General features: G+C 51.8%; 1 protein-coding gene across 5 annotated transcripts in view; it reads left to right on the plus strand.

Annotated features, from left to right (window-relative positions):
* The window catches only part of LOC122749441 (Golgi integral membrane protein 4-like), a 50,872-nt gene extending 29,301 nt beyond the window's left edge, over positions 1–21,571 (plus strand). For 2 of the 5 annotated variants that reach the window (XM_043995816.1, XM_043995817.1), the window contains 13 exons: positions 7,976–8,050; positions 8,410–8,459; positions 9,601–9,654; positions 10,112–10,262; positions 10,761–10,843; positions 11,439–11,585; positions 15,578–15,814; positions 16,331–16,485; positions 17,383–17,567; positions 19,307–19,374; positions 19,471–19,641; positions 19,733–19,798; positions 20,436–21,571. In XM_043995816.1, the coding sequence (XP_043851751.1) occupies positions 9,610–9,654; positions 10,112–10,262; positions 10,761–10,843; positions 11,439–11,585; positions 15,578–15,814; positions 16,331–16,485; positions 17,383–17,567; positions 19,307–19,374; positions 19,471–19,641; positions 19,733–19,798; positions 20,436–20,516 (1,389 nt within the window). In that variant the 5' untranslated portion in view covers positions 7,976–8,050; positions 8,410–8,459; positions 9,601–9,609 and the 3' untranslated portion in view covers positions 20,517–21,571. Of the gene's footprint in view, positions 1–1,175; positions 1,548–2,942; positions 3,040–4,177; positions 4,206–7,975; positions 8,051–8,409; positions 8,460–9,600; positions 9,655–10,111; positions 10,263–10,760; positions 10,844–11,438; positions 11,586–15,577; positions 15,815–16,330; positions 16,486–17,382; positions 17,568–19,306; positions 19,375–19,470; positions 19,642–19,732; positions 19,799–20,435 lie in introns of those variants that run through there. The other 3 variants (XM_043995813.1, XM_043995814.1, XM_043995815.1) reach the window with 3 other exon arrangements.
* Positions 21,572–25,787: the final 4,216 nt, after the last annotated feature.

A 25,787-nucleotide genomic window follows, 5' to 3' on the forward strand; every position in this document is an offset into this window, starting at 1 on the left:
CACCTTGAATCACTGAGGCTCCTGAACTAGGTAACAGAGGAGATAAAGCCCAGGGACTGTGGAGGCATGAAGACCTGAGTTCAAATCCAGCTTCAGACACTTAGTAAGCTGTGTGACCTTGGGCAGAGTACTTCATCCACCTACTTCCCAGAGTTGTGAGAATCAAATGAGATAAGCCATCAAATGCTACACAAAGGCGCTTAGCTATTATTATTTTCTTCATCGTCGTCTTCAGAGAGCCGGAATAACTCAGGGGGATTAGGCAAGGCATCCCGTGCCATCATGAGCCTTGAAGGAAGGTAGGCTCTGGACTGAACTCACTTTCCCCTCTCCCCTCTACTCCGCCCTGATCCTTCAGACCCCTTTCAGCTCCAAAGTCAATGATTGTGTCACTTTCATAGGATGGTAGATAGAACCCTGGGACAGGACCCAGAAGTCATGCAGGCCAATGCTCTCATTTTACAGTGATGACACTGAAGCCATGAATTTAATGGACTTGCCCAAGGGTCACTCAGCCAGTCGCTGGCCCACTTAGGGTTGAACTCTGAACCAAGGCTCTTTCCATAGCCCTCCTAAGTCCTGCTTCTTATTTTCTTACAAAATGGAAAGCACCAACCCCGACCTCCCTCTGGCTTAAGGAATGAAAACCATGAACCCAGTGGCTTTGCTAGTTGGAGTTTAAGGAGTCGGGAGATCCAAGGGAGAAGACGCCCACCCACAGCCCCGGGCGAGCACAGCAGCTTAGCCAGACGGGGAGCCCGCAGGGATACTCGCGTGCCCACATTAGAAATCTCTGGGATCCCGGGAAAGGGTGCTTGCCGAGCACCCCGGGGACCAGGCTGACCCTGGAACCTGACCTCAGAAGACGTCCCGCCCCGCCCCCTACACATTCACTCCAGGAGTGGAGGTGGGCGCTCGAGTGTGCCACCGCAAAGGTGCCTGTGAAGAGGGGTGGGAAGGAGGCCGTGGCACCATGCCCTGGCCAGGCCCCTCGGGGCGCAGCCTCTCCCAGGCTCCTCCTAGGACCCCGGGCTAACTCCGCCCCGTCGGTCCCTCCCGCCCGGCTCAGGGCGGGGCCGGTCCCCTATGCATTGGTCCGCCGCCGTGTCAGTTTCCCGGGGGGCGGCCCTGCCGGCCGAGAGGGGGCGGGACCCGAGGGACGGGACCCCGGAGTCCGGCGGGGCGGGGCCGGGCCGGACTGCGAGGAGCGGCGGCGGCGGCCAAAGTTTGGCCGGGGCCGGGGGCAGCGTGTTCCCCATACCCCGGGGGGTGGCGGCCGGAGCCGGAGGCGCGCGGGCATGCCGCGCGGGGGGCACTGAGAACCGGCCCGGCTTAGCGGGAGGCAGGGGCTCCCGGGGCCATGGGCTCGGGCGGCTGCTCCCGGCGCCACAAGGGGCTGGTGCAGACGGGCTTCCTGCTGACCGCGGCGCTCGGCCTGCTCGGCGGACTGCTGCTCTACGGCCACCTGGAGCAGAAGGCGCGGGCGGCCCAGACGCTGGCCGCCACCTACCGCGGCCAGCAGGAGGCACTGTCGGCGCAGCTGCAGGGTGAGCGGGGGCGGGGGGGTGGACCTGGGCACTGGCACGGGGTTGGGGGACCTGGCACGGGGACGGGGCTGGAAGGACTTGGGGAATGGGACGGGGCTGGGGGACCTGGGCACGGGGACGGGGCTGGAAGGACTTGGGAATGGGATGGGGCTGGGGGACCTGGGCATGGGACGGGGCTGGGGGAACCTGGGCACTGGGATGGGGCTGGGGGACCTGGGCACTGGGACGGGGCTGGGGGAACTTGAGGACTGGGGAATAGAATTAGGGTTACTATGGAGTTCTGGGACAAAGACCTGGAGATGGAGGGAGGGGGTCTCCCGGGTTTGGAGGACACTGGGATGGGGCTGGGATGCATCCAAGGCTGCTAGGAGACTGGGAAGGGACTGTAGGCTGCTAGGGGGCCTGGGAAGCAGGGATGAAATGAGGTTTAGGGTTATTAAGGAGGTCTGGGATGAACAGAAACCCGGTGACTGAAGAAAGGAATTAGCTCGGGGACTGGAGGGAGAGTGAGGAAGCCAGGGGACTTGGGGATAGGGGCTGTAAACAGTTAAAGCTGAAGGGATGCTTAGGGCCTCTAGAGAAGTAGGGGACTGGGAGGCCACTAGGGGGTGGGGGCTGCAGGGAGGCAGAGGAAGGGGTGGAAGGAAGCTGTAGTGATGAGGGGCCCAGGAGGACGGGGGCTATAGGGAGAAACTTCAGGGTTACAGCTTGAGGGGGGCAGAATGAGTTTGGTGAGTCAAAAGGGGAGGACTCTGCCTTCCAGGGCCCCTGCATCAGCTATGTTTTCTCACTGGGATCTGGAACCCCCATCATTTTGTCAGGCAGGACCCAGAGAGAGGTCTTGCCTCAGATCCCATGACTGAATTTAGAGGGGAAGGACCCAACAGAGAATGGCTGTCCCAAGGAACTTTTCCTGCCTGGCGCAATGGCCTGAGGGAGGGATTTGCTAATCTCTGACTCAGCTGTGCCAACCCCCCCCCCCCAGGCTCTTCTTCCTGTCTCCTCTTCCAGTGCTGGGCAGGCCTGTCTAAGGGTTGGGGGGGTGGTGTAGGGAGGAGCCGGTGGTTCTTTGCCTCCCTGTCTTTCCCCTCTCTGGCCCTTGAGTTGTGTGGCTGATTCTGTAGCAACAGAAACACTGAGATCGTTTGGGAGACTTTAGACCAGGGGCCATCGGGAGGTAGGGCCCAATGTCTGGGGTCCTTGCCAACACCATTGGCGTCTCTGTGCTTGGACCCAGGAAGTCCCTGCCAATCCCTGGGGACAGAGAAAACCAGGAAGGGGTGAGGAAGGAGAAGGGCAATGTGGGGGCTCAGTGCCAACTGGATTAGCATGATTAGCGTTGCTTCTCTCCGCCTGGGCTGGGCCTGTTAGGATTTGTAAACACCCTCCCACTCACTTTCACCTTGAAAGACTCATGGCATAGAGGTCTTCTGGATGGGGAACTACAAAGAATATGCCCAAGAAGGGGAAAGCATCCAAGTATGCTTCAAAGGTAGGGAAGCTGAGGCTGGAAGTGGCCCAGTCGTTTGAAGGAGATTGCAAAGTGAGCTAGACATCAGAGACCCAGGAAAGGCTTCCATGCTTGTGTCTCCGCAAGCCTCCTGCTCTTCCCCACTTCCCCAGCCAACTCCTCCCAGACCAGCTCATTAGCTTTGTCTTAAGAGACTTAGCTGAAAGAGACTCTCTACTGGCCTGATCCCCAGAGCGGGGCTACCTGGTAACCCTCCTCTGACACCGACCTGAGACCCTTGAACAGAGCCAGGCATAAGAAGGAAGATTCCCTAAGGCATCCCACTTCAGAGTCCTTTTCATACCTCCTGTTCCTTCTAGTCTTTGGGATCTCTGACCTTCATGTGAGTCCTCCAGTTAAGCCTGTTCCTCCCGTGTGCCTAGGTCTATGCCAGGCACTGAATGAAAAAACATGCGACACATTCCCTGCCCTCAGAGAGCTTACACTTGATGGGGCTTCTTGTCTCCCTAGCTAGAGTGCTGGGTATGCAGTGAGAAGAGTCAGGCATTGAGGCTGGTTGTTTGACAAACCAGGCAAAGCTTGGGTGTCCAAATGAGTGTCGTCCTTCAAATAGCACCTTAGGTGTCCACGCTGTTATTCCCACCAGGCTACCCTGGTTCGGGCTTCCTCTGTGAACAGTCAGCCTTGGCATGGCAGCTGGCACAGAGAACAAGGTGGACTGGTATATTTTCAGCCATAGCAGCCTTGTTGGAATACTACTTTGAAGGGCAGCACTCATCTGAGATGTGGTTTTATTGGTAAGCATCTCTATCATAATGCAATAATACTGGGTAGGTGATGTGCATCCTGGTAGTCAAGAGGTGGATGAGTGGAGGCCGGAAAGATCATGCCACCCCCCCACCCTGAGGAAGCTGGACCTGCCGTTGGGCCCTGAATATGCCAACAGGCACCTGTCACTGCACTAGGTACTTGAGATAGGAAAATCTTGGGCCTTCCTTTCCTTCTTCTGGGCCTAGATTTCTTAGCTGTCAGAAGGTTGGAGGCAACATGTTGAAATGATGAGACTTGGATTAGGAGAGCATCTGGTTTGGATGGACCCCTGGCTCTGCCTCTTTTCTCAGCTGGGTGACCTTGAACCTGGACCTTCTCGGGGCCTCAGCTTCTTCATCCGGGAATGAGGGACTTGGGTAAGATTATCTTCTCAGTGCCGTCTATCCCTTTGTTGGGATCACAGCCCCATTCACTCCCAATTCTGCTGTCTCCAAAATAAGGCCCGAGCCCCAGATATCTGTGTATATGTGAGTGAGTGTGAGTGTGTGTGTGTAAGTGTAAGAGAGAGAGAGAGAGAGAGAGAGAGAGAGAGAGAGAGAAAGAGAGGGAGGGAGGAGAGAGGAGGAGGGACAGAGAGGGAGGGAGGGAGGGAGAAGAGAGAGACACAGAGAGAGAGAGAGATGTGGAGGGGAATCCTTGGTCTCCTACTGCCACCACCCCTTCTCTGCCCTTTGTTCACTGGTCATAAAGGTTGGGTTTTTCCAAAGGATCTTTTCTAGGTTCTGGAGAGGGAGGTAAAAGTCATCCTCAAAAATGTCTCCCTTATGAGTTAGCACAGGCTAAATCCCACCCCACCCCCTGCTCCCCACTCCCACTCAGCTGGCCCTTGTAGACAGACCTGGCCTGGCAGGATTTCTAGAGGAGTTGTTTGGGTCACCAAGTCTCACCCTAATCCCCTCTTTGCTTCTGTCCCTGTTCCCCATTGAGCTCTCCCACCTCTCTCCTTGGCAGGGTTAGTGATCTGAGAGGAGGGGAGGCTTAAATGTGCTGCCCCCAGGTTGTCTGAAGAAGAAAGAGGACTGACTACATGTGTTTGTGTTCATTCGTGAGCGTAAAAATAACTGACCTTTCTGGGATGCATATAGTTTACAGAGTGCTTTAAAGACCTCATCTAGCTTGGTGGTACTGCAGTGGATAAAGCACCCGCCCTGGATTCAGGAGGACTTGAGTTCAAATCCAGCTCAGATACGTGACCCTTAACAACTGTGTGAGCCTGGGCAAGTCACTTAACCCTCACTGCCACGCCAAAACCCCCCAAAACCCCACCTCATCTCATTTGATCCTTACAACAAGCCTAGGAGTGTGTTAAAGGTATGATAATATCACCCTCATGTTACAGACGGGAAATCAAGGTTCCAAGGGGAAGAAACTTGTCCAGGGTCATACAGCTAAAGAGGCGAGATTCCTGTAGTGGATAGAGGGGGACTGGGAATCAGGAAGAACTGAGCCAGAATGTTACCTCAGAAACTCACTGGCTGCATGACCCTCGGCAAATGACTCCACCTCTCTGGTCCTCTGTTTCCTCCTCCACAAAATGGGAATAATTATGACGCTTTGGCTCATAGGTGCAAGAATTAAGTGAAAATATATATATAAGGCATTTTGCAAAACTTAAAGCAAGATAGAAATCTATTTCTGTTATTATTGTTGTTGTTATTCATTATCCCCAAATCCAGGGGCAGCTAGGTGGTGCAGTGGTTTATCCACTGGCCCTGGATTCAGGAGTACCTGAGTTCAAATCTGGCCTCAGACACTTACTAGCTGTGTGACCCTGGGCAAATCACTTAACCCCCATTGCCCCTGCAAAAAAGAAAATTAAAAAAAAATGCATTCACATATCCAGCCCAGTATCTATACAATATCATATTATGCTTTGTATGAGCATAGTCATGTTTTCACATGTACCGACACACAAGAGATACATGTACATATGTATTAACAAAACACAGGATGGGGGTCGGGGGAGAGAAAGGGGCTGGCTGCCTGATAGACTTGCCCCTTGTTTCTGGGGCTCTGAGCATAGACCAACAGAGAGGATGGAGGATGGCACAGGAACCTCTCCCTAAGTTGTGTGTGTGTGTGCATGTACGTGTGCATATGTGTGTATGTGCACGTGTGTGATTATAACATTTAAATCTGGAAGGCATTTTAGGGATCACAAGAGTCCAACAACCTCATTTTCCAGAGGAGAAATCTGAGGCCCGGAAGTGTCAGGAATTCCCTCAAGATCCTCAGGGCCGTCAGTATGTATCACAGCTGGAATTTGGATCCAGATTGCCTGACTCCAAAGCCCATGTTGTTTCCTCTTCCCGTGTCTTGCAAATGAGAATGTTTTTCTGCTCGTGCCCTTGGGAGTCTGGGAAAGAGCAGGTGACCCGAGTGGGCTGATGAAGCCATCTGGGGTTCTTGGCCCGGGCCCATGGTCCTTGTGGGGAGAGGCCTGGGCTCCCACAGACAGCTCTGTGTGAGGGGGCACATCCTCCTTCTTGTCCTAGATTCTGTGAAGCCACTTACTCATGACGGACGCCGTGTCCTCCTGAAAAGAAGGCTGTTTGGGAGGCCAGCTGCCCTGACCGTCCTTCCTGGAGGGCCCCTAGCCCTGCATCCCCTTCTCCCCAGCACCAGCTGTGTAGACTTCCCCTGGAGAAGAGAGATTAATTGTCTCTTAGGAAGCCCTCCCTGTTGGCCCTTCCCTTTGTCCCAGGTTAGGGGTGACATCTCTCTTCATTCCTACTTCATGGAGCTGACTAAGAAGGAAGGGAGCCCATGGCCAGGGTTCCAGCTAAGTCATTGAATCATAGAATTCAGAGCTGGGAGGAACCTCAGAACCTCAGAGATTTCGCTAGCCCAGCCCCCTCATTGTCCAGAAGAGGAAGCTGAGGCCCTGGGGTGGGGGTGGGGTGTCAGGACTCGGGGAATCCTTTCTTCCAGCTCCATAGGGCTGCCTCAGTGGCCAGAATTGTCTGTCCAGTCTTTCTTGGGAAGACAATCCATGCCAGCCATCCTGCTTCACCACCCAGCTCCAGCCCTGGCTGAGGCCTCATTTGCAGAGTTGCCTTATTTCCCTGGTGTTCACCAGAGAGTCCCAGCTCCTGTGGCCTGCCCCTCAAAAGCTTAGAGTCATAACTTGGGGTCTCCCCACCTGGGGTCCAGGACTGGACTCCATCCTTGGGAGACAGACGGCAGCAGCAGCAGAGCAGAGGGCAAGGGCCGTGGCTAGCCTAGCCCAAGTCTTTTCCTCCTTCAGCTGAAGGCCTGGGGCCTACCTGAGTTTGGAGGGGGCGGGGCCTGGAAGTTTTTCAGTGGGACTTTGGGGAGTATTCTGTTTCTGCCTCCTCTGGGGCCCTAGGGGGTCCCTTGGCTGGGGACTGGGTAGGTAGAGGTCCAGCGATGGTGAGAAACAAGCTGCATTCTGTCTCAGGCGGGAGCCAGGGTTTGGAGAGAGGAGGGAGAAGCTGGCCAATGGGCCTAGGAGGCAGTGCCGGGCCTGGGGTGGGGGGGGAGATGTTGTAATTTTCCAGATTCAGAGGTTTCCAAGTGAGCACAGAAGCTTTTCAGGAGTTGGCAGTGTCTGTTTTCAGAATGTTTGTGGCCTGTGACTTGGCGTGGGGAAGGAAATCAAGGTTGGGGTGGGGGTGGGGGTGGGAAGAGAAGGAAGGGGTGAAGACGAGGAGGAAGAGGCCTGTGCCTCTCTGGTATGTGTGTGTATTCCCTCCCCCAGGATGCTTAGCTCACTCCTTCCCCTCCCCCATCCCCCTAATTCCCCCTGGAAAATTGTGAAGTAGGAAAAAGAACATTAGTGGGGTCTGATGGAAGCCAGAGCAAGCCCTCAGTTTATCCGTCTAAAAGATGGGCTTGTTTCTCTCTTTTCACGTATTCATCTTTTTTTTTTTTAAAGTGAGGCAATGGGGGTTAAGTGACTTGCCCAGGGTCACACAGCTAGTAAGTGTCAAGTGTCTGAGGCCAGATTTGAACTTAGGTCCTCCTGAATCCAGGGCCGGTGCTCTATCTACTGTGCCACCTAGCTGCCCCTCACTTGTTCATCTTAACCTGGGCCCTTGACCCCATCCCTTCCCTGAGATTTGGAATAGATCTTCTCCCCAACCTTCTGGCCTCTTCCCCACAGTGGTCTATGAGCATCGGTCCCGCCTGGAGCGGTCCCTGCAGAAGGAACGGGGGGAACACAAGAAGACCAAGGAGGGTAAGGGTCTGCAGTGCCTCTGGGGCTCTGAAATCCAGGTTAGAGAGAGATGCCCACCATCCTCCAAGGGGCCAAGTCTGGCCTTGCCTCCTGCCTCCTTGGGTCCCTGCCGGATGTGATCACGGGATGGCGTGGCATGGCATGGCATGGCATGGCATGGGTCTATCTCTGTCTCCTCTATGGATGGCTTCTGGGCTCCAGACTACTCCCAGGCTAGAAGCTGTGCACCTGGATGTCCCTCTGGGGAGGAATTACGGTGACTGTCTGGGGCAATTCCTGAGACTAGGAAGTGGGTTAGGGTGGGAAGAACCCATCCTGGCAGTGGGACAGGGTACATGCCAAGGTCCTCTCCTCTCCAGATTTCCTAGTGTACAAACTGGAGGCGCAGGAAGCTCTCAACAAGGAAAAGGTCAGTGGGGCTGAGGGGGGGCGGCATTCAGCACTCTAAGTATAGGAGGGACCCCACCACTGCTGAACTGTAGCTGGGGAGTGGGGGATCTTGAAGGTCAGGATAATGGGGAGTGCCTGCTGTCAGGGCACAGCCTAGCGAATAAGTGCATTTTGGCATCTTCTGGGGGTACAAGGTGTGTCTGACAGGCCTCACAACATGGAACTGAGGGGGTTGGAAAGCAGGAATCAGTGAATTAGAGTATCATGATTGAAAAGAGGAGAGCAGTGCAGGGCAGTGCTCTGGATTGGGAATGGGGATCCCTAGATTGCTGTGTGACCTTGGATAAATCACTTCTCCTCCCTAGTCCTTTTCCACAGAATTAGGGGTGGAGAGGACTTGGACTCAGTAATCTTTAAGACACTTATTGAACAAATATTCTTTGTTCTGAGGCCAACCAACCTTTTGGGCCTTAGCAGACCTGCCTTAATGAGCAGATAAGAATGATTTGTAATGAGCACAAACGTGGTGTCTATGTGGCTTCCACGATTCTGGAGAAGACACAGAAAGATGGTGGACGGCCTCAGTTTAAACAAGATCATCCCGTTGGCCCTCAGATGTGGACGGGGCAGGCATGCTGGGCGTTCCTGTCTGTGGACCTTTAGGGATGCCCCCTCCTCAGACCTGAGTCCACGGTGTAGACCCCTAGACCGTTTCTGTGTGTCCTGGACCCCTCGGGCAGGCTGGCGAAGCCTGTGGGTCCCTCCTCCGAATCATGTTTCTAAATCCTAAAAGATATAGAGGGGCAGCTAGATGGCGCAGTGGATAAAGCACCGGCCCTGGATCCAGGAATAACTGAGTTCAAATCCGGCCTCAGACACTTGACACTTACTAGCTGTGTGACCCTGGGCAAGTCACTTAACCCCCATTGCCTGCAAAAAAAAAAAAAAAAGATATAGAATCACAAAGGAAGCCAGTTCGATTGGGAATGAAGATGTAATCCCTCTTTCCCCTATAAGTTATCCTCTGAAATCTGGCCACAGACCCCTTGGGTGTCCCTAGGTAAACGTCCCTGGGGGAGGGAGCAGTGTTCCCACCTACTTGTCACTGTGTGTGATGAAGTATCTGTTCTCTCTTCATGGACCTGGGGCCCGGGCTACAGCAAGACTCGATGAACCGCTATGGGGCCCTTAGCTCCCAGCACAGGATCCTCAAGGCAAGCAGACCCCGGGGCAGGGTCGGGATCACCCCCTTTCACCGACTGCCCCATCTCCAATGTGCTAAGCCAGGCCTAGGGCTTGGGGATGGGCATTCGTGGGGGTGCTTGGATGTCCGCGTCTGAGGTGGCCCCTCATCCTGGCCAGTGGGGCCGCCTAGGGGAGGGCTGTTGTGCCAGCATGGTGCGGGGGGCACCTGGTGGTCTGGGTTTGCAGATTTCTGCAAAGGGATGGCAGAGCTGAGGAAGCAGGGGTCAGGGGGGCTTGGCCTAAGACCAGGGAAAGGAGTGGGCCCTTGGTTCTTAGGGAAGCGTTTGCGCTCTGTCTCCTTTCTCTGAATTTCTCTGGTGTTTGAGGACCCTGAAGGCACTTGCTCTGGGGGAGAAGAAAAGCCTCGGGTGGGGTGAGGGGAGCTGGTGCTGACTCTAACATCAGGGGACCCCCTTCCATTCCCAGAACCAACATGAGGATGTGAAGAAGCAATTGTTGGACTTGCAGCTGCAGCACAGCGGGCTGAGGCTGGAGCATCGGAAGGCCCTGGAGAGCCATGGGCAGCGCTATGCCCAGCTACAGCGGGAGAAAGACAGCGAAGTGGCCAGTCTGCAGGGTGAGGCCCGGGGAGCTGCAGCTGAGCACTGGAGAGACAGGGCCCCCCAGGGGGCCCCAGGCTGAGGGGGAGGCAGGGTCCCTGGCCTCTGGAAGCCCCAGGCTGAGGGGAGGCAGCTTCTTTCCCCTAATGGAGCCCCCAGAATGAGGAGGTGCACAGAACATTTACTCTGAAGGGAAGGCCCGGTCTCTCCATGGGGGAACTGCTACTTCTCGCAGGACAGACACTGCCTTATTTCCAGGGGACTGCTGATCTAACAGCTGGGTCCTGGACTTTAGAGTGGAGTAAGGCAGGGGGACAGGACCCATATCCACAGGAAGCAGCCGCTACCAGGTAACTCCCAGAGCGTCCAGTGTGCCGGCCTGAAGCCAGGACCTCTGGAGAGCCCTGAGCTGTGATTCATCTCCTTGGGGCCTGACAGGATCTCAGGAGTCGGCAGAGGGATGCAGGGTGCTCCCTTCCCTCGGTTACTCAGCCCATGACTCTCCTACCCCACAGACACAGTGTACAAACTTCGAGAGGAAAGCAAGCTATTGAGGAAGGCTCACCAGGATGTTCACACCCAGCTGCGGAATGCCCAGGTGAGAGGCAGGCCAGGTGTGTCTGTCTTCCCCACCACCAGAGGAGGCAACACGGCCCAGTGGGGAGAGGGCTGGGTTTGGAGGGCAAGCACCTGGATGAACATTCTGCCTCTTTGTGTTGCCTTCTTCCTGTGTGACCCCTGGGCAGGTCTTCAACCTCTCTGGCCTCAGTTTCCTCAGCTGTAAAATGAGGGAGTTGGACTCGAAAACCTCTAAGGCAGCTCAGAGGCACAGTAGATACAGGTCGGGACCAGCAGTCAGAAAGATCTGACATCAAATTTGGTCTCAGACACTTCCTAGCTGTGTGACCCTGGGCAAGTCACTTAACTTCTATTTGCCTCAGTTTCCTCGGCTGTAAAAGTAGGACCATAATAGCACCTACTTCCCAGGGTTGTCGTGGGGATCAAATGTGCCAGAGCCTGGCACATAGTAGGTGCTTAATAAATGCTTGTCTGTCCTTCCCCACATTCTCCTCTAAGGTCCCTAAATCTCTGATTTTTTGCCTCTCCAATGAGGGGAGAGAAAGGCTGGTTGTTTAAGTGGTGATGACGTGAGTAGGTTAACCCCAACAACCCCATTCTCTCCCCCTTTTTAGTCCCAGATGGAGGAGTTCAGACAGCTCAAGGAAGCCTTGCAGAAGATGCCCAGCTTCCAGGACCCTGGGGGCAGCCAGCGGCAGCAGCAGCAGCAGCAGCAGTTCCTCCAGGCCCCGAGGCAGCAGGCTCAGCTCAGGAAGCCTCAGGTAGGGAAAGGCCAGGGCTTCTCTGAACTCCTGAGGGTGGGGCTGGTGCAATGTGAGGAGGGCCTCCCACTGGAAAAAGGTACAGTCTAGAAGCTGGAATTGAGAATTCCAGTTCTGAAGACTCCCTGTGCCTCAATTTATTCACCTGTAAAAGGGATCCTCTCTGGGGCCCCAGGGGACCTTAGAATTTTGTTAGTTTACTGGGATCCTAACCCTGAAGGAAGCCTACCCAGCTTTGGGACAGCTCTAATTGTTAGGAAATTTTTCTATCTATCACGCCTAAATTGGCCTTTTTTTTTTTTTTTTTTTGAGATATTTTATTTTTTCCGTTACATGTAAAGATAGTTCTCAACTTTTGTTTATACATGCTTTACACTTTCAGATTTTTCTCCCTCCCTCCCTCCCCTCCCTCCCCCCCTCCCCTAGACAGCAGGTAATCTGATATAGGTTATATCTATATATATCTATACATATACATATATATATATATATACACACACATATATATACACATAATAACATTAATCCTATTTCTGCATTAATCCTGTTACAAGAGAAAGAATCAGAGCAGTGATGCAAAACCTCAAAATAGAAAAAAAAAACAACAGCACCCAAAACAAAAGAAATAATATGGTTCAATCAGCATCTATACTCCACAGTTCTTTCTTTCTTTTTTTTTCTTGGATTTGGAGATCCTCTTCTATCATGAGTTCCCTGGAACTCTTCTGTACCATTGCATTGGTGAGAAGAATATAGTCCATCACAGTAGGTCAACACTCAATGTTGATGATACTGTGTACAATGTTCTTCTGGTTCTGCTCATCTCACTCATCATCAGCTCACGTAAGACCCTCCAGGTTTCTCTGAACTCTTCCTGCTCATCATTTCTTACAGCACAATAGTATTCCATTGTATTCATATACCACAACTTGTCCAGCCATTCCCCAATTGATGGGCACCCCCTCAACTTCCAATTCCTTGCTACCACGTAAAGAGCAGCTATAAATATTTTTGTACATGTGGGTCCCTTTCCCCCTTCCATGATTTCTTTGGGCAAAAGACCTAAAAGTGGGATTGCTGGGTCAAAGGGTATGCACAGCTTTATCGCCCTTTGGGCATATAAATTGGCCTTTTTGAAATGGCCACCTATTGGTCCTGGTTCTGTCATCTGAGATTAAGCAGAAGGCAGCCACTCCGTCTTCCACATGACAACTTTTCAAGTATGACTAGAGATCTAGCACATCTTGACATGAACCTTCTCCACTAGAAACTCACTCAGTTCCTTCTGCCAAAAGGCTTTTTGACAAAATCCCACACCTGCTTTTAAAAACACTAGAAAATGTAGGTATAAGTTGGCCTGTTCTTAATATGATAAGTGTTTTCTGTCTAAAACCAAGAGCAAGCATTATATGTAATGGAGAAAAATTAGAAGTCTTTCCAGTAAGATCAGGCATAAAGTAAGGAGGCCCATTATCACCACTACTACTTCACATATTACTATCTACTGTAATAAGCTATAGATATCTATAACGAGTATATATAACAAGTAAAGAAAGAGAAATTGAGGGAGTTAGCTTAGGAAAAGAAGAAACAAAATGATCACTTTTTATATATGATATGCTGATTTAGTCAGAAAATCCCACAGAATCAACCAAAAAATTAATTGAAATAATAAATTCAGCAAAGTTGTAGTACATAAAATCTGTATAAATCATCTGCATTTCTGCCTATTCCCTTCTGTAGATCCTCATAAGGCACCCTGTGTGACCTTAAGCCTTATGGACATAAGTTGTACAGAGCGGACTTTGGTTTTCTCATTTGTGAAATGAGGGGATTGGTTGGACTTAACAGTTTATAAGGTTCCTTCCAGCTCAGATGTATGTTCCTGTGTCCATCCTGGCTCCCCGACCCTCACTCTCCAGATGTCAGTAGCCTTTCTTTAAGCATGGAACCCTAAACTAACTGTAATTCTCCAAATGTGTTTGGACCCAAACAATAGAAATCAGGAATATTGCCCACATTCCTTTTGGGGAGAGCTCTGCCTAGAAGTGGTAGTTGAAACTATGGGACTGTAGCAAGAAGAGAGAGCCCAAGGGAGACCTCCGTCGAATGGCCGTATTAAGGGGTCTTGAAGAGATTGGGGATCTTCCAAAGGAGAGAAAGGCTCTGACATTTCAAACATAGCTCATTTGATGACAAGGTCCCTGCTGTTTCTGTATTCCCAGCCCCTAATGCAGTGCCTGGCACATAGGAAGTGCCAAAGAAATCTCTCGTTGATGGTTGGAGTGATGCTGAAGACGAGGGTTTCCAGTAGGATGGGGGTGGTTAACAATGTCAGACATTTCAGGGAATTCACAAAGGATGAGGACTGACGAGTCCATTGGGTAGAGAGGAGTAGGGCAAGGGAGGCTGATTACAAGGGGCTGAAGGGACAGCAGGGGCAATAGGGGCACATGGAGAAAGGTGATGTTGCGACGGCAGGGAGAGGCATGAGTTGGTTCCTGGGTGGGTTAACAAGGTCAACAGAAGGGATTTTTTGGATTGGGGAGGTGGGAAAGGGAGAGAGTGAAAGTGTATGGGGGCAGCTAGGTGGTGCAGTGGATAGAGCACCGGCCCTGGATTCAAGAGGACCTGATTTCAAACCTGGCCTCAGACCCTTGACACTTACTAGCTGTGTGACCCTGGGCAAGTCACTTAACCCCAATTGCCTCACCAAAAAAAAAAAAAGAAAAGAAAAGAAAGTGTATGGGAGTGGGGGCAGCTAGGTGGTGCAGTGGATAAAGCACTGGCCCTGGATTCAGGAGGACCTGAGTTAAAATCTGGCTTCAGACCCTTGACACTTACTAACTGTGTGACCCTGGGCAAGTCACTTAACCCTCATTGCCCCGCCCCCCCCCAAAGTGTATGGAAGCACTGACCCTGGATTCAGGAAGACCCGAGTTCAAATCCGGTCTCAGACACTTGACACTTACTAGCTGTGTGACCTTGGGCAAGTCACTTAACCCTCATTGCCCCGCCAAACACACACACACACAAACAAAAAAGTGTATGGGGGTAGAGAAGGGAGAGGGACAGAGACAAGGTGAGAGAGAGAGACAGACAGCAGGGAGGGAAAGAAACAGAAACAGAGAGGGAAGGAGGGAAGGGAAAGGAATAAATATTGAGTGCCTACTATGTGTCAGGCACTGTGCTAATGAGATAATGAGAACAAGAGAGATATTTGTTAAGTAGTTAGCAAAGTGCCTGACATGTAGTTGTTCTCATCCCCTTTCCTGCCCTCCTACTCGCTGGGGGAGTACAAAGGAATTCTAGACACAGACCCTGCCCTCAGCCCCTGGATGGTCCTTCCTACCCTCTTACCCCCTGGGAGATTATTTGTATCTGTATGTAGTTTATGTGATCTCCTCTGGGTTCATGTGGTTCCCCCTTGAGAAGATGTGAACACCCTATGGGTAGGGACTCTTTTGGGTTTGGGCTTTGCACTGTTGCTAGCACATTAGGGCACTTAAAAAATGAATGAATGTGGGGCAACTAGGTGGCAAAGTGGATAAAGCACCGGCCCTGGATTCAGGAGGACAGGAGTTCAAATCTGGCTCAGTCACTTGACACTAGCTGTGTGACCCTGGGCAAGTCACTTAACCCTCACTGCCTCACCAAAAAAAAAAAATTTAAAAGAATGAATTGATGAAGTAAAAAAAAAGGCTGAGTCATCAGCATCTGGGGGATGTTGACAGGAGAGAAGGTTTTGAACAGTTTCTTTGGGGAAAGTAATAAGGAAAAAGGGGAATTATCGGGGAAGGCCCAGCTGAGGTTTTGTACCAGGATTCTGTAGTGGATAAAATGAGTTCAGTTTCGTAACTTCTTCCTGTGACGTTCAGCCTCTCTGGGGAATAGAGCGGAGAGACTGGTCCTGGCTCGGGGTCCTGGGTCTTGTGAGCCTGTGCATAGCATCTCAGCTGGGCCCCAGCCTGCTCCTCTCCTTCCTCCTGCAGGTGTTCATTGCCACAGGCTCCAGAGTGGCCCTAAACCCCCAGGAGCCAGAGGTGGGCCCCCACTGGAACCCTCAGGCTGCCCTGACCCCAGGGACCCAGGCCTTGACCCCAGCTGGGCCACCTTTCCCAGACGTGAAGTTACCTTCTTCTGGACCCCCTGCCTGGCCCCCGAAACCGATGGAGGGCCATGTTCTCCGCTTCACCAGAACTGTAAACAGCCTCCCGGGCAGGCCCCCGGTACGATTTCCCCAGCCCCTGCATGCACCGGGTGGTTCCCCCCCTCCCTTTTGTGGATGTGGCTGCCAAGCTCGGAAGTCATTTAGACAATCGCTCTCACCAGCTGCTTCCTCCTCTTCCTCCCCGAGGCTGGAGGTGTTTTGTTCCATGGTGGGAAGGGAGGCCCCAGTGGGTGGGGGCACAGGAGCTATAACTCTGTAGAGTGGCCCTTGCTTGCTTGGAGCTCCCAGATCACTGTGAAATGGGTGGTCTCTTGGGAAGCAGAGCTGAGTCCCTCTCCCTAAGACAGCTCAGCCTTGTCCCTGTGACTTCTGACAACGCCAGGCATAAAGTGTATCACGAGAAACCCAATACTGCCCCCCAAGGCTTAACTCCTCACCCCAAGGTCTACCCTGTGCCCTCCCTCAGCAGCTGATATCAACTGAGAGCTGCTGAGTGTATAAGAAAGAGATTGTGGGAGAAGGTGGGTGGAGGATCTTTGACCAGGGATGCTGAGCTGCCTCCCCCTGCCCACAGGTTCAGCAGGTAGTGGTGGTGGCAGCCCCTGTTTCCACTTCCTCCGAGAGACCCAGCCCACGGGGTTGGCCCCCTCAGCAGCAGCCTCTCACAGGGCTAGACAAAGAGCCCCAGGCCCTCCCAGCCCCTGGTAGCCCACAGGTACAGATGCAGAGGTGGGTGTCTGGGCTGGGGCCAGAGGTGGGGGGAGAAGAGGGAAATGGGGCTGAAGGGATGAGCATCTCCCCCCAGCTACCTTTGGTAGCCCTGACCCCCCAGCCCTTGGGAAAGACTTCCTGGTGCCAAGCTCCTGGATCTCTGCTGTCTTTTACAGAAGAATGAGATGCGACCTATAGCTACTGAACGGCTCGGCCCTTCAGTGCTGGAGCGGCTTCCAGAAGATCCAAATAAGGCAGAATGGGGGGCTCTTTCCAGGAGAAAATGTGGAGGCTTATTTTCTCCTGTTACATAGTACATGTACTTATATCCAACATGTTTGTCACACACGACAATTTTGGAGCATATGACGGCTTAAATGTATTCTTCTTTTGCTCCCCAACTCCGAGGGCTAAATTTGGAACCAAAGAACCTGCCTTTGAATCTGGTTTCCTCATCTGGAAAAGGAGGGGGTGGGACTAGGGGACCTTACAGGTCACCACCAGCTCTAAATAAGGCCTTTCCCCATGTCCCATCTGGGCTACGTTTCCGGGCTCTCAGACCAGTACTTGTAGTTTCAGTCAATATCTAGCACAGGCATTACACACCCAAAAAGTACTTGGGAAATGCTGCTGTTGAGACCCAGGCATAGTGGAGATAGTGATAGATGGATGGGGGCGGGGGGAGTCAGAAACCCAAGGTCAGGTGACATTTAGGAATTCCATTCTGTCACTCATTCTCTCGGGGCCTCAGTAAGACAGGTGATGATAAAGGGGAGCTCCTGCCCTACAGGCTCACTATCGGGAGCAAATGAGATCAAGCCCATGGAGCGCTTCACACACTTTATGGCACTAGAATAGGTCTGTTATGGGTAGCCCTCCCTGAGACCTTGCCCTATCCCCTCTTCCATCCCCCAGCTGGCAAGACATTGTCAACAAAGTGAATGCCCAAGAAAAGAGCCAGCAGTATCCCCCGAGCAGCCAGCCCCAGGGACAGGGCCAGCCTCTTCCACCTGCCAACCCAGGAAAGGGCATAGAGAATCCGGTAGCCGACAAAGAAGACCAGAGAAGGGCAGGACCTGATGAGGAGGAGCTAGAGATGGGTGAGTGTGGCAGCAGGGTGCAAAAAGAACCATGAAGCCAGACCCAGGGGCCCTGGGTTCTAATCCCAGCTCTGCCCCTTACTCTCCAGGAGGCTTTGGCCAAGTTGCCTTCCTTCTGGGTCCTCGGTGGGCTTTGATTTCCTCATCTGCAAAGGAAAGGATTGGAGCAGATGGGCCTCCAAGGTCCCTTCCAACTCTAAATCTATGAATCAATGACCCCTGGCACTCAGGTTCTACGGGGCCAGATGGCCTCGTTTCCTCCCCTTGGTGAAATGGAATGAGTTGTTCTATTCTGAGCCCTTTGTTGGAGGTGACACATTGTCACAAGTCAGGGCACACATTGTTACACTTGGGGGATACATTCATTGTTGCAAGTCAGGAGACACATAGTTGCATGCCAGGAGATAGATTAAAAAATGTTTTTTGTTGACTTATTTATTATTCTTTAGACTACTATGCAATCATCTCCTCCCCCATTTACTAGTATTCTATTTTTTCCAATTATATGTAAAGATACAGGGCAGCTAGGTGGCGCAGTGGATAGAGCACCAGCCCTGGAGTCAGGAGGACCTGAGTTCAAATCCAGCCTCAGACACTTTTAACACTTACTAGCTGTGTGACCCTGGGCAAGTCACTTAACCCCAATTGCCTCACCAAAAAAAAAAAAAAAAAAAGAGGCAGCACTAGAGCTGGGTTTTGAAGGAAGTGAGGGACTCCACAAGGTAGAGGTGAAGAGGGAGGTGTTCCAGGTATGGGGAACAGCCTGAGCTCAAAGACACATGGGTGGGTGAATGACATTCAAGTATAAGGAACACCCACGTGGGCCAGTTTGGCTTCAGCATAGAATGCAAGAGAGTTCAGCCTGGAAAGGTCTTATGATCAATCACCAGCCATTTATTAAGTACCAGCTGTGTACCAGGCAATTAGCTGTTGCAGTGGATAGAACACAGGGCTTGGAGTCAGGAAGACCTGAATTCAAATCCTGCTGCAGATACTTATTAGCTGTGTGACCCTGGGCAAGCCACTTAGCTACTCTGCCTCAGTTTCCTCATCTGAAATGGGGATCATAGCCTTGACCTCACATGGCTGTGAGCCTCAAATGAGTTAACGTGTAAAGTTCTTTGCGTAGAGCTCTATAGAAATGCTAGCTAGCTAGCTCAAACACTTTGCTAGGCACTAGGCATGCCCTTAAAGAGCTTACATTCTCTCATAGGAAGTCATATATATACATACAGAATAAATGCAGGACTTGGCAATTCAGATTGTGAAGGGCTTTAAATGCCAGGCTAAGGGGCTGTATTTTATCCTACGTGCCCTAGGGGGTTACTGATGTTTCCTGAGCATCAGAGTTAGATCCATGAATTAGAAAAATCAATCTGCCGTGTGGAAAGATGGATTGGAAAGAGGAGAGAGGGAGAGAGAGAGAGAGAAGCTGGGCTGGGCTGGTTGGGCTCTCCTGCTCAGAGATTCTTCCTCAGTCCCCACCCCAGCCCTGTCACTCCATCTGAGGCTCATTAAAAAGTCAGCCATGTTTGGTAAAGGCTTGGAGCCCTGAACTTGTGAAGTTCTTTCTGGCTGTGCCCCCAGCTTGATGGGTGACTAGGGGAAGGGGGCATCATTCTCTCCCATACTCTGACTCCCTTGCTGTGCAGTGACTGGGACAGATTGGAGCCTTTGGCCAGTGGCACCTCCCCCACCAAATTCAGGTGGTGGGGCTGATCCCTCTGCCCTCCCCCCAGATGCTGGCATGATTGAGCGGGAAGAAAGCATACGGCCCAGGAAGGAGCCAGGGGCCCAGGGCCCGGTGGTGAGTACACAGTCTCAGGGGCCTGCATCCCTGGTGGGGAGGGAGGTCTAGGGTGCAACGTTGGAGGGCCCTGCCCACCCTTGCTTCTCTCTCCAGGGACCCGATGCCCTTGCAGATCCTGCCCATGATCCCAACAACCAGGGTGAGGATGAGTTTGAAGAGGCAGAGGTAGAGCGGCCAAGGTTGGAAGAGGGGGCCCCAAGACCCCAGCAAGCTGGGGAGCTCCGGGAACAAGGACCAGAAGAGCAGGACCGGGCAAGGAATGAGGTGAAGCCAGGGGCAGGGGGAAGGGGCACTGGCTGCTCCGGCTCTCACAAGCCCAACCTGCTGACTTTTGCTCCTTGGTTTGGGCCCGCAGGCTAGAGCTGGAGCCCACAGGACTGGCACAGAGTTGCCGAATGGCTACCAGGATGACCAGGAACTGGTAAGGCTGGAAGGGAGGAAGGGACCGAGGGGCTTGGGACATTTAGGGGGCTGGTTGGGGGCTCCCAGATAGTCCAGTGGTTGGGCTGTGAGCTACCCCCCCTTCCTCAGTCCTTTTCTGGAGCCAGAGGTCTAGGAAAACGGAGGTGAGCAGTTCTTAGCATCATAAGGAAGGATGGAAATGAGAATGTATTAGTCACTTACTACATGCTGGGCCCTCAGGTACAAATACAAGCATAAGATCATAATTCGAGAGCTGGAAGGGGCCTTAGGGTTCGTCTCGTCCTACCCTCTCATTTTATGGAGAAGGAAACTGAGGCCCAAGAAGTCCAGTGACCCACCCAAGGTCACACCACTAGTAGAGAGCATGCTGGCTTTGGAATGAAAGCACTTGGGTTCCAATTTTTCCTTTGACATTTCCTGTGACCCTGGGAACATCTCTTGATTTGTCTGCCTCATCTGTAAAGCGAAGAGGCTGGATTAGATGATCTCTGAGGGACCTGCTGGCCCTAGATGTTGGCATCTGTGCTTCTGAGTAAAAGAACCAGGATCTGAACCCAGGTCCTCTGACTAAATGCTTTGCTCTTTTCACCATCCCCAGTGATGTGTAATGTCTGTGTATCCCTCCTCTCCCCCAGGATGAGAACCTTGACCTAGAGCTGGTACCTGAGAACAAGAGTCACCCAGAGGCCCCTGGCCAGAAAGACAATTACTACTGACTCTCCCCTCCCCTGTCTCCTGAACCCCAGGCTTCATGTCCTCCTGAAGAGGACCCCCCCCACACCCTGGGAGCCTAGAGAGAACATAAAAGGCTCAGAGACTTGTAGGTGAGGAGAGGGGAGTCTGCTCTACCTTCCCCCGCCCTCCTGCCCTGGCACACACGGGGGATTATTACACACCCCAGGACAGTCTGAGGCCCTTAGGGAGAGCGGCTGAGCTAGGAAAGAGATCCTTTTGGCCCTTGGTGTCACCCCTTGCTTTCCAGCCCTCGGCTCCCTCTGACCCACTAACCACCCACATCCCACAAGTCCCTCATGTTGGGCTTTGGCCTGCTCAGGCCTCGGAGTCAAAGGCTTCCTCCCAAAGTAAAATAGGGCAGTGATGCGATGTCTCTGGCCTCCTCTGGAGATGAGGATGGACTGAAACCAGGAGCTGTTTGGGGAGGGGGATGACTGGTCGGCCTTGTCTTCAGACCAGGAGAGAGAGACATAAAGAGACAGAGAGACTCCCCCCACACACATACACGCATACGTGACACATGGGGAAAGGGGCTTCTATTCTCTGCCCACCAAGCTCATTGAAGCCCCAGCTGGGATGGACAGAGCTGTACAGGGCCAAGTCCAAGTTCCGAGACTGAGACAAATCCAGAACTCTTATGGGTGCTGGAGGTGAGAGCCTGGGAACTGGGCCCTGGTTCAGTTCTAGGGGCTAAAGGGGAGACCCCAAGTGGCTCCTGAATGTGTCCCTACTTCCCTTCCCCACCATCTCTCCCCTCCAATCACTTTCTGGGGATTGGAGTTTAGGGAGTGGGACTGTCATTTCCAACCCCCCTCCCCGCCCCAGGACCAGCAGAATGGAACCTAGGTGGGGCTGTCAGACCCTCAGCTAGATTCTCTGTGGCCAAGGCCCAGTAGGGTAGGAGATTGGGCAATGGATGGAGGCGGGGTGCTCAGCCCTGACTTGGGCCATTCTGAGGCTAGGTGGCCCAGGGTTTCTCTGTATATAATGTATAGCCAGGCCTTAATATCCATTTTGTACACACAGAAAATAAAATTTGGAGTTAAATTCACTGTCTTTAGGTGATGTTGACCTGGGAGAAGGGGATATGGGGCCCTAAGAGAGTGGCATAAATGCCTTACTTAGTCACCACCATCGCCAAGAAGTCCCGAGTTTTTCTTGGGAAAAGGAAAAAGATGGAAATTATCAGTCACCCATTGTGTGTGTGTGTGTGTGTGTGTGTGTGTGTGTGCATGTGTGCATGTGTGTGTTTTTGGGGGAGATTTCCAGGTAATGGAACCGTTTCTGCTATTTCATCTCTTCCAGTCAGAGAGGGAGGAGAGACAAAAGTTCCAGGCCGCCCTTATGGCGATTGAGTTGGATGGGTGGTGGTGTGGCCAACCTAGTTGGTTGCAGGGTCCCCCAGTGCTCCTCTTACCCTTAGCTCACCCAGAGCAGGAGAGTGGGCTAGGACCTACAAGCCAGTGTGGCCCAGGGACTGTGGAAGCAGAGGAGCAGGGTTCAGATTCCAGCTTGGTGCTCACCTGTGGGGCCTTGGGCCAGTAACATAAACTCTCTGAGTTTCCTCAGTTTCCTCATTTGTAGCATGAGAACACAGTGACTTTCAATGGTCCTTTCAGCTTGAGATCTCTGCTCCAGTGATTATCCTTAAAGCCCTTTTCTGATGCTTCTGTGAAGTGTAGAAGTGGCTGATCCTGGATCTTTCTGGAATGAAAGTCAGACTCATTTCCCTAGGAGCCCCCAGTAATAATAATGACAGTTTTTGGTTGGATATAGATTTTATTAATAGTGTAATAAACAATAAAAAGACACAAGTAACTGTTCACAAAATATCATCTGTGAAAAGAGTCACCTGAATTATCAATTGGAGATATAAACCCTCCATTTAGCTCTCGCTCAGGAGTGCAAAGTATCTCAAAAATTTGATTCCTACTGAATTTATATAAGGAAAGTCCTCTGTCCTGTGACATTCTCCCCAAGGTAGACTGAGGTCATTTCACCTTCTGGGTGCTTTACTGAAGGAGAAGGCCACAGGGCTCTAAAACTAGGATGTCTAGCCTCCTAGGATTGGCCGAATTGAACCTGGAAACTATTCAGGCCACGTTTTCCTGCCAAGGTTCTCTTGCCCAAGTTGTATAAGCCTGACAGGTCAACCTGTTCCCCAAAGATTCCATGGGTACTAGGGGAGATGGAGGGAGATGGAGGGAATTAGGGCCAAGAGGGGGAGTTCACATCCCCCCCCAATCCCCCCCCCAGTCTCACACTTCGGGAAACTAAGAAGTGCAAAGTGCATTGGTAGAAGAGGAAGCAGGTAACTTCCTTCTTTGGGACTTGAAGGTCCCGTCCCCAAAGCTCTGCAGAATCCACGCAGGGCAGTGCTACAGAGATAGTGGGAGGGGGCTCAACCATCTTGGAGGGGGGGCAGGGCTGAGGTGATACAAACAGTGAGGCTCTCTCTAGAGAGCTCAAAGAACTTTTCAGATGTTTCTCAGCAATGGCTGGCTGGCTCATTCATTCATTCATTCATTCATTTCATTCATTCATATTCACTTAGTCTTTCCTAAGTATAAACTTTAGACCCAAAACCTTACTCTAGGTCCTGTGGAGGACACCAATAAGCCACCTGTATTCAATAAGCATTCATTAAGTGCCTACTGATTGCCAGAAACTATGCTATGGGCCGGGGAATCTAAAGGAAAAAAAAATCAGAGCTTCCATTCTATGGGAGAGATCAGACACACACCCAGAGAAGAGAGAGCTCAAAATTCGATGGGACAATTTGATGGGGGAAGGAGCTCCAAAAATTGGGGGCATTCCTAAAGGCATGAGGGAGGGGGCAGTAGGAGCCTTGAAAGACAATCACAATTTAGTGGGGATTGTGGATAGGGATCGTACTACAGAGATAACAGTGCCAGAGGTGCCTGGCACAAGGCTGGGCATGGTGAGCTAATTATAAAGGGGTAGTGTGAAATAATGGAAAGATCTCCAGGCTTGTAATCAAGAGGCCCGAATTCTGGATTGTTACTCATTATGTGACCTTGAACAGGTAGTACTTTGAGTCGACACTCAGTTTTGCCTACCTGTAATTGCACTGTCTTTAGTTCTGATACCCCAGGACCTTTGACATCTGAGGGGAAAGGGATCACTGTGGCCTAGAGCAGTCAGGGAAGACTTCTTGGAGGAGGCAAGACCTGAAATAACCCATTTGTCCCATCCAGGCTGGCTGGGTGGCTGGCTCTGTCCCAACCCAGAGTGCTCTTGGGGATAGCTACTGTCTCACTCACCCCCCTGCCACCCACCAACATATATCCCCAATTTTTGGGAACTTTCTCTTGTTGAAAAAAATGGAAATTCAACTTAACCAACATGTCCAGGCATTGCCCCTACACAATACAAAGAACAAGACAATCCCTGCCCTCAAAGGGCTTCCATTCCCCAGGAGGAGATATACAGTCATACATATATATATTTAAGAAAATACAAAGGAATTTGAAGAGGGAGAGAGAACTGGCAACTGAGGGAATAGGAAAAAAGCCTTCATGGAGAAAGTAGTCCCTGACCTGGGGCTCCAAGCAGTGAAGAGGAGGGGGGTGCATTCTAAGTGTTAAAAACAGCAAATGAAATGTCTGGGGAGGGGAGGGAAAGGCATCAGTCAATACAGCAGGATAAACTTGGTCACATTTTGAAGGGGAAATCATGTGAAAGGCAGTGTAGTACTGTGGTTAGAGAGCCAGCCTCTGGTTCAGGAAGACTGTGACCCAACTGGGATCACACAGCCCTTTTGGATCAGTCACTCATGTCTTCCTTAGCCTGAGGACCTCTGGAGGCCAGCTTTCTTGTCTTATTACTCTATTCCTGCCTCTCTGGGGGATAATAATCCAGCCATAAAATCTTAGTATTAGTCATAAAAGGTTAGAATGGGAAGAGATTTGGGAGCTCTATCTATCCCACAGGACTCCCTCATTTTACAGATGAGGTTCTGAAAAGGAAAGGGTCACATCCAGGGTCACACAGCCTGTATCAGGCAATATCTATGCTACTAGACTTGGGGTCATTCAGACCTGGGTTCAAATTCTGCCTCAGATACTTCCTAGTGGTGTGACCTTGGGCAAGTCAGTTCTCCCTGTGCCTCAGTTTCCTTATCTGTCAAATAGGGATAAGACAACTTGCCCTATCTAACTCACAGAAATGATATGAGGCTCAGATGAAATAGTGTGTGTAAAGCCGGTTCAGCCACTGGTGACCAGTTCACTTTCCATTGCCCACGTTTGCCTTCGTGCAGGTGGTCCTCCATGCGTGAGACGCACTTCCCCCTCATCGCAATTCTTCCCAGAAGTCCTAGTTTCCTTCGAGGTTCAGTTCAAACGTGGCCTTTGACGAGAGGCCTCCCCTCCCTAACGGCAGCTAGTCTTCCCCTTACCTCACCTCCTTTTTGTTCTGTATCTATTTATGTTTGTGTATGTTGGGTCTCCCTGGACTGTACAAACTTCCAGAGTGCAGGAACTATTTCATATCTGTCTTTTATCTCCTCCAGCCCTTTAGGCAATAAGTTGCTGACCAGCGTCAACAAGTATTCATCAAGCACCTGCTATATGCCAGGCATTGTGCCAAGCGCTGAGCGATACAGAGAGAGAAAAAACAAAATCTGGTCCTTGCTCTCGAGGAGTTAACGGTCTAATGGAGGGGGAGGAGGACGTGCAAATGATTATGCACAGACAAGCTAGAGACGGGATGCATTGGAGATAATCTTAGGGGGAAGTCATGAGCATTAAAGGGGACAGGGAAAGGGAGAATGATTTTCTTCATCCTTTATACCAAAAAAAATCACATGTCCAGTCCTTATGCCAGGACTCAGCACATATCATAGTAGGTCCTTAAAAAAGATTTGTAGATTGATATGGTCAGTTATTCTCCACCATTTTACCAGGGGAAAGCACGCTTTAGAACATCAGGACCCTCCCTCAAATGTCAACCTTCCCAAGGGGGGCGGGGGAGGGGGAGAGAGAGAGGGAGGGAGGGAGGGAGAGAGAGAGAGAGAGAGAGAGAGAGAGAGAGAGAGAGAGAGAGAGAGAGAAGCAGGCAGGCAGGCAAGGGAGAAGACCTGCGGCTCCCTCGCGAGGTGACCCTTTCCTAGTCTCCCTCTCTCTCCCTCTCCCCAAGGGGCAGGGCGACGTCGAGGCTAGGGTTAATGTAGGCTCCGCCCCCACCGCGGCGGCGCGGCTCCGGATCCCGCACTGGGCGCTGGCGGGGGC

This window comes from Dromiciops gliroides, chromosome 3 (assembly GCF_019393635.1).
Source record: "Dromiciops gliroides isolate mDroGli1 chromosome 3, mDroGli1.pri, whole genome shotgun sequence".
In the NCBI taxonomy this organism is placed as follows: domain Eukaryota; kingdom Metazoa; phylum Chordata; class Mammalia; order Microbiotheria; family Microbiotheriidae; genus Dromiciops; species Dromiciops gliroides.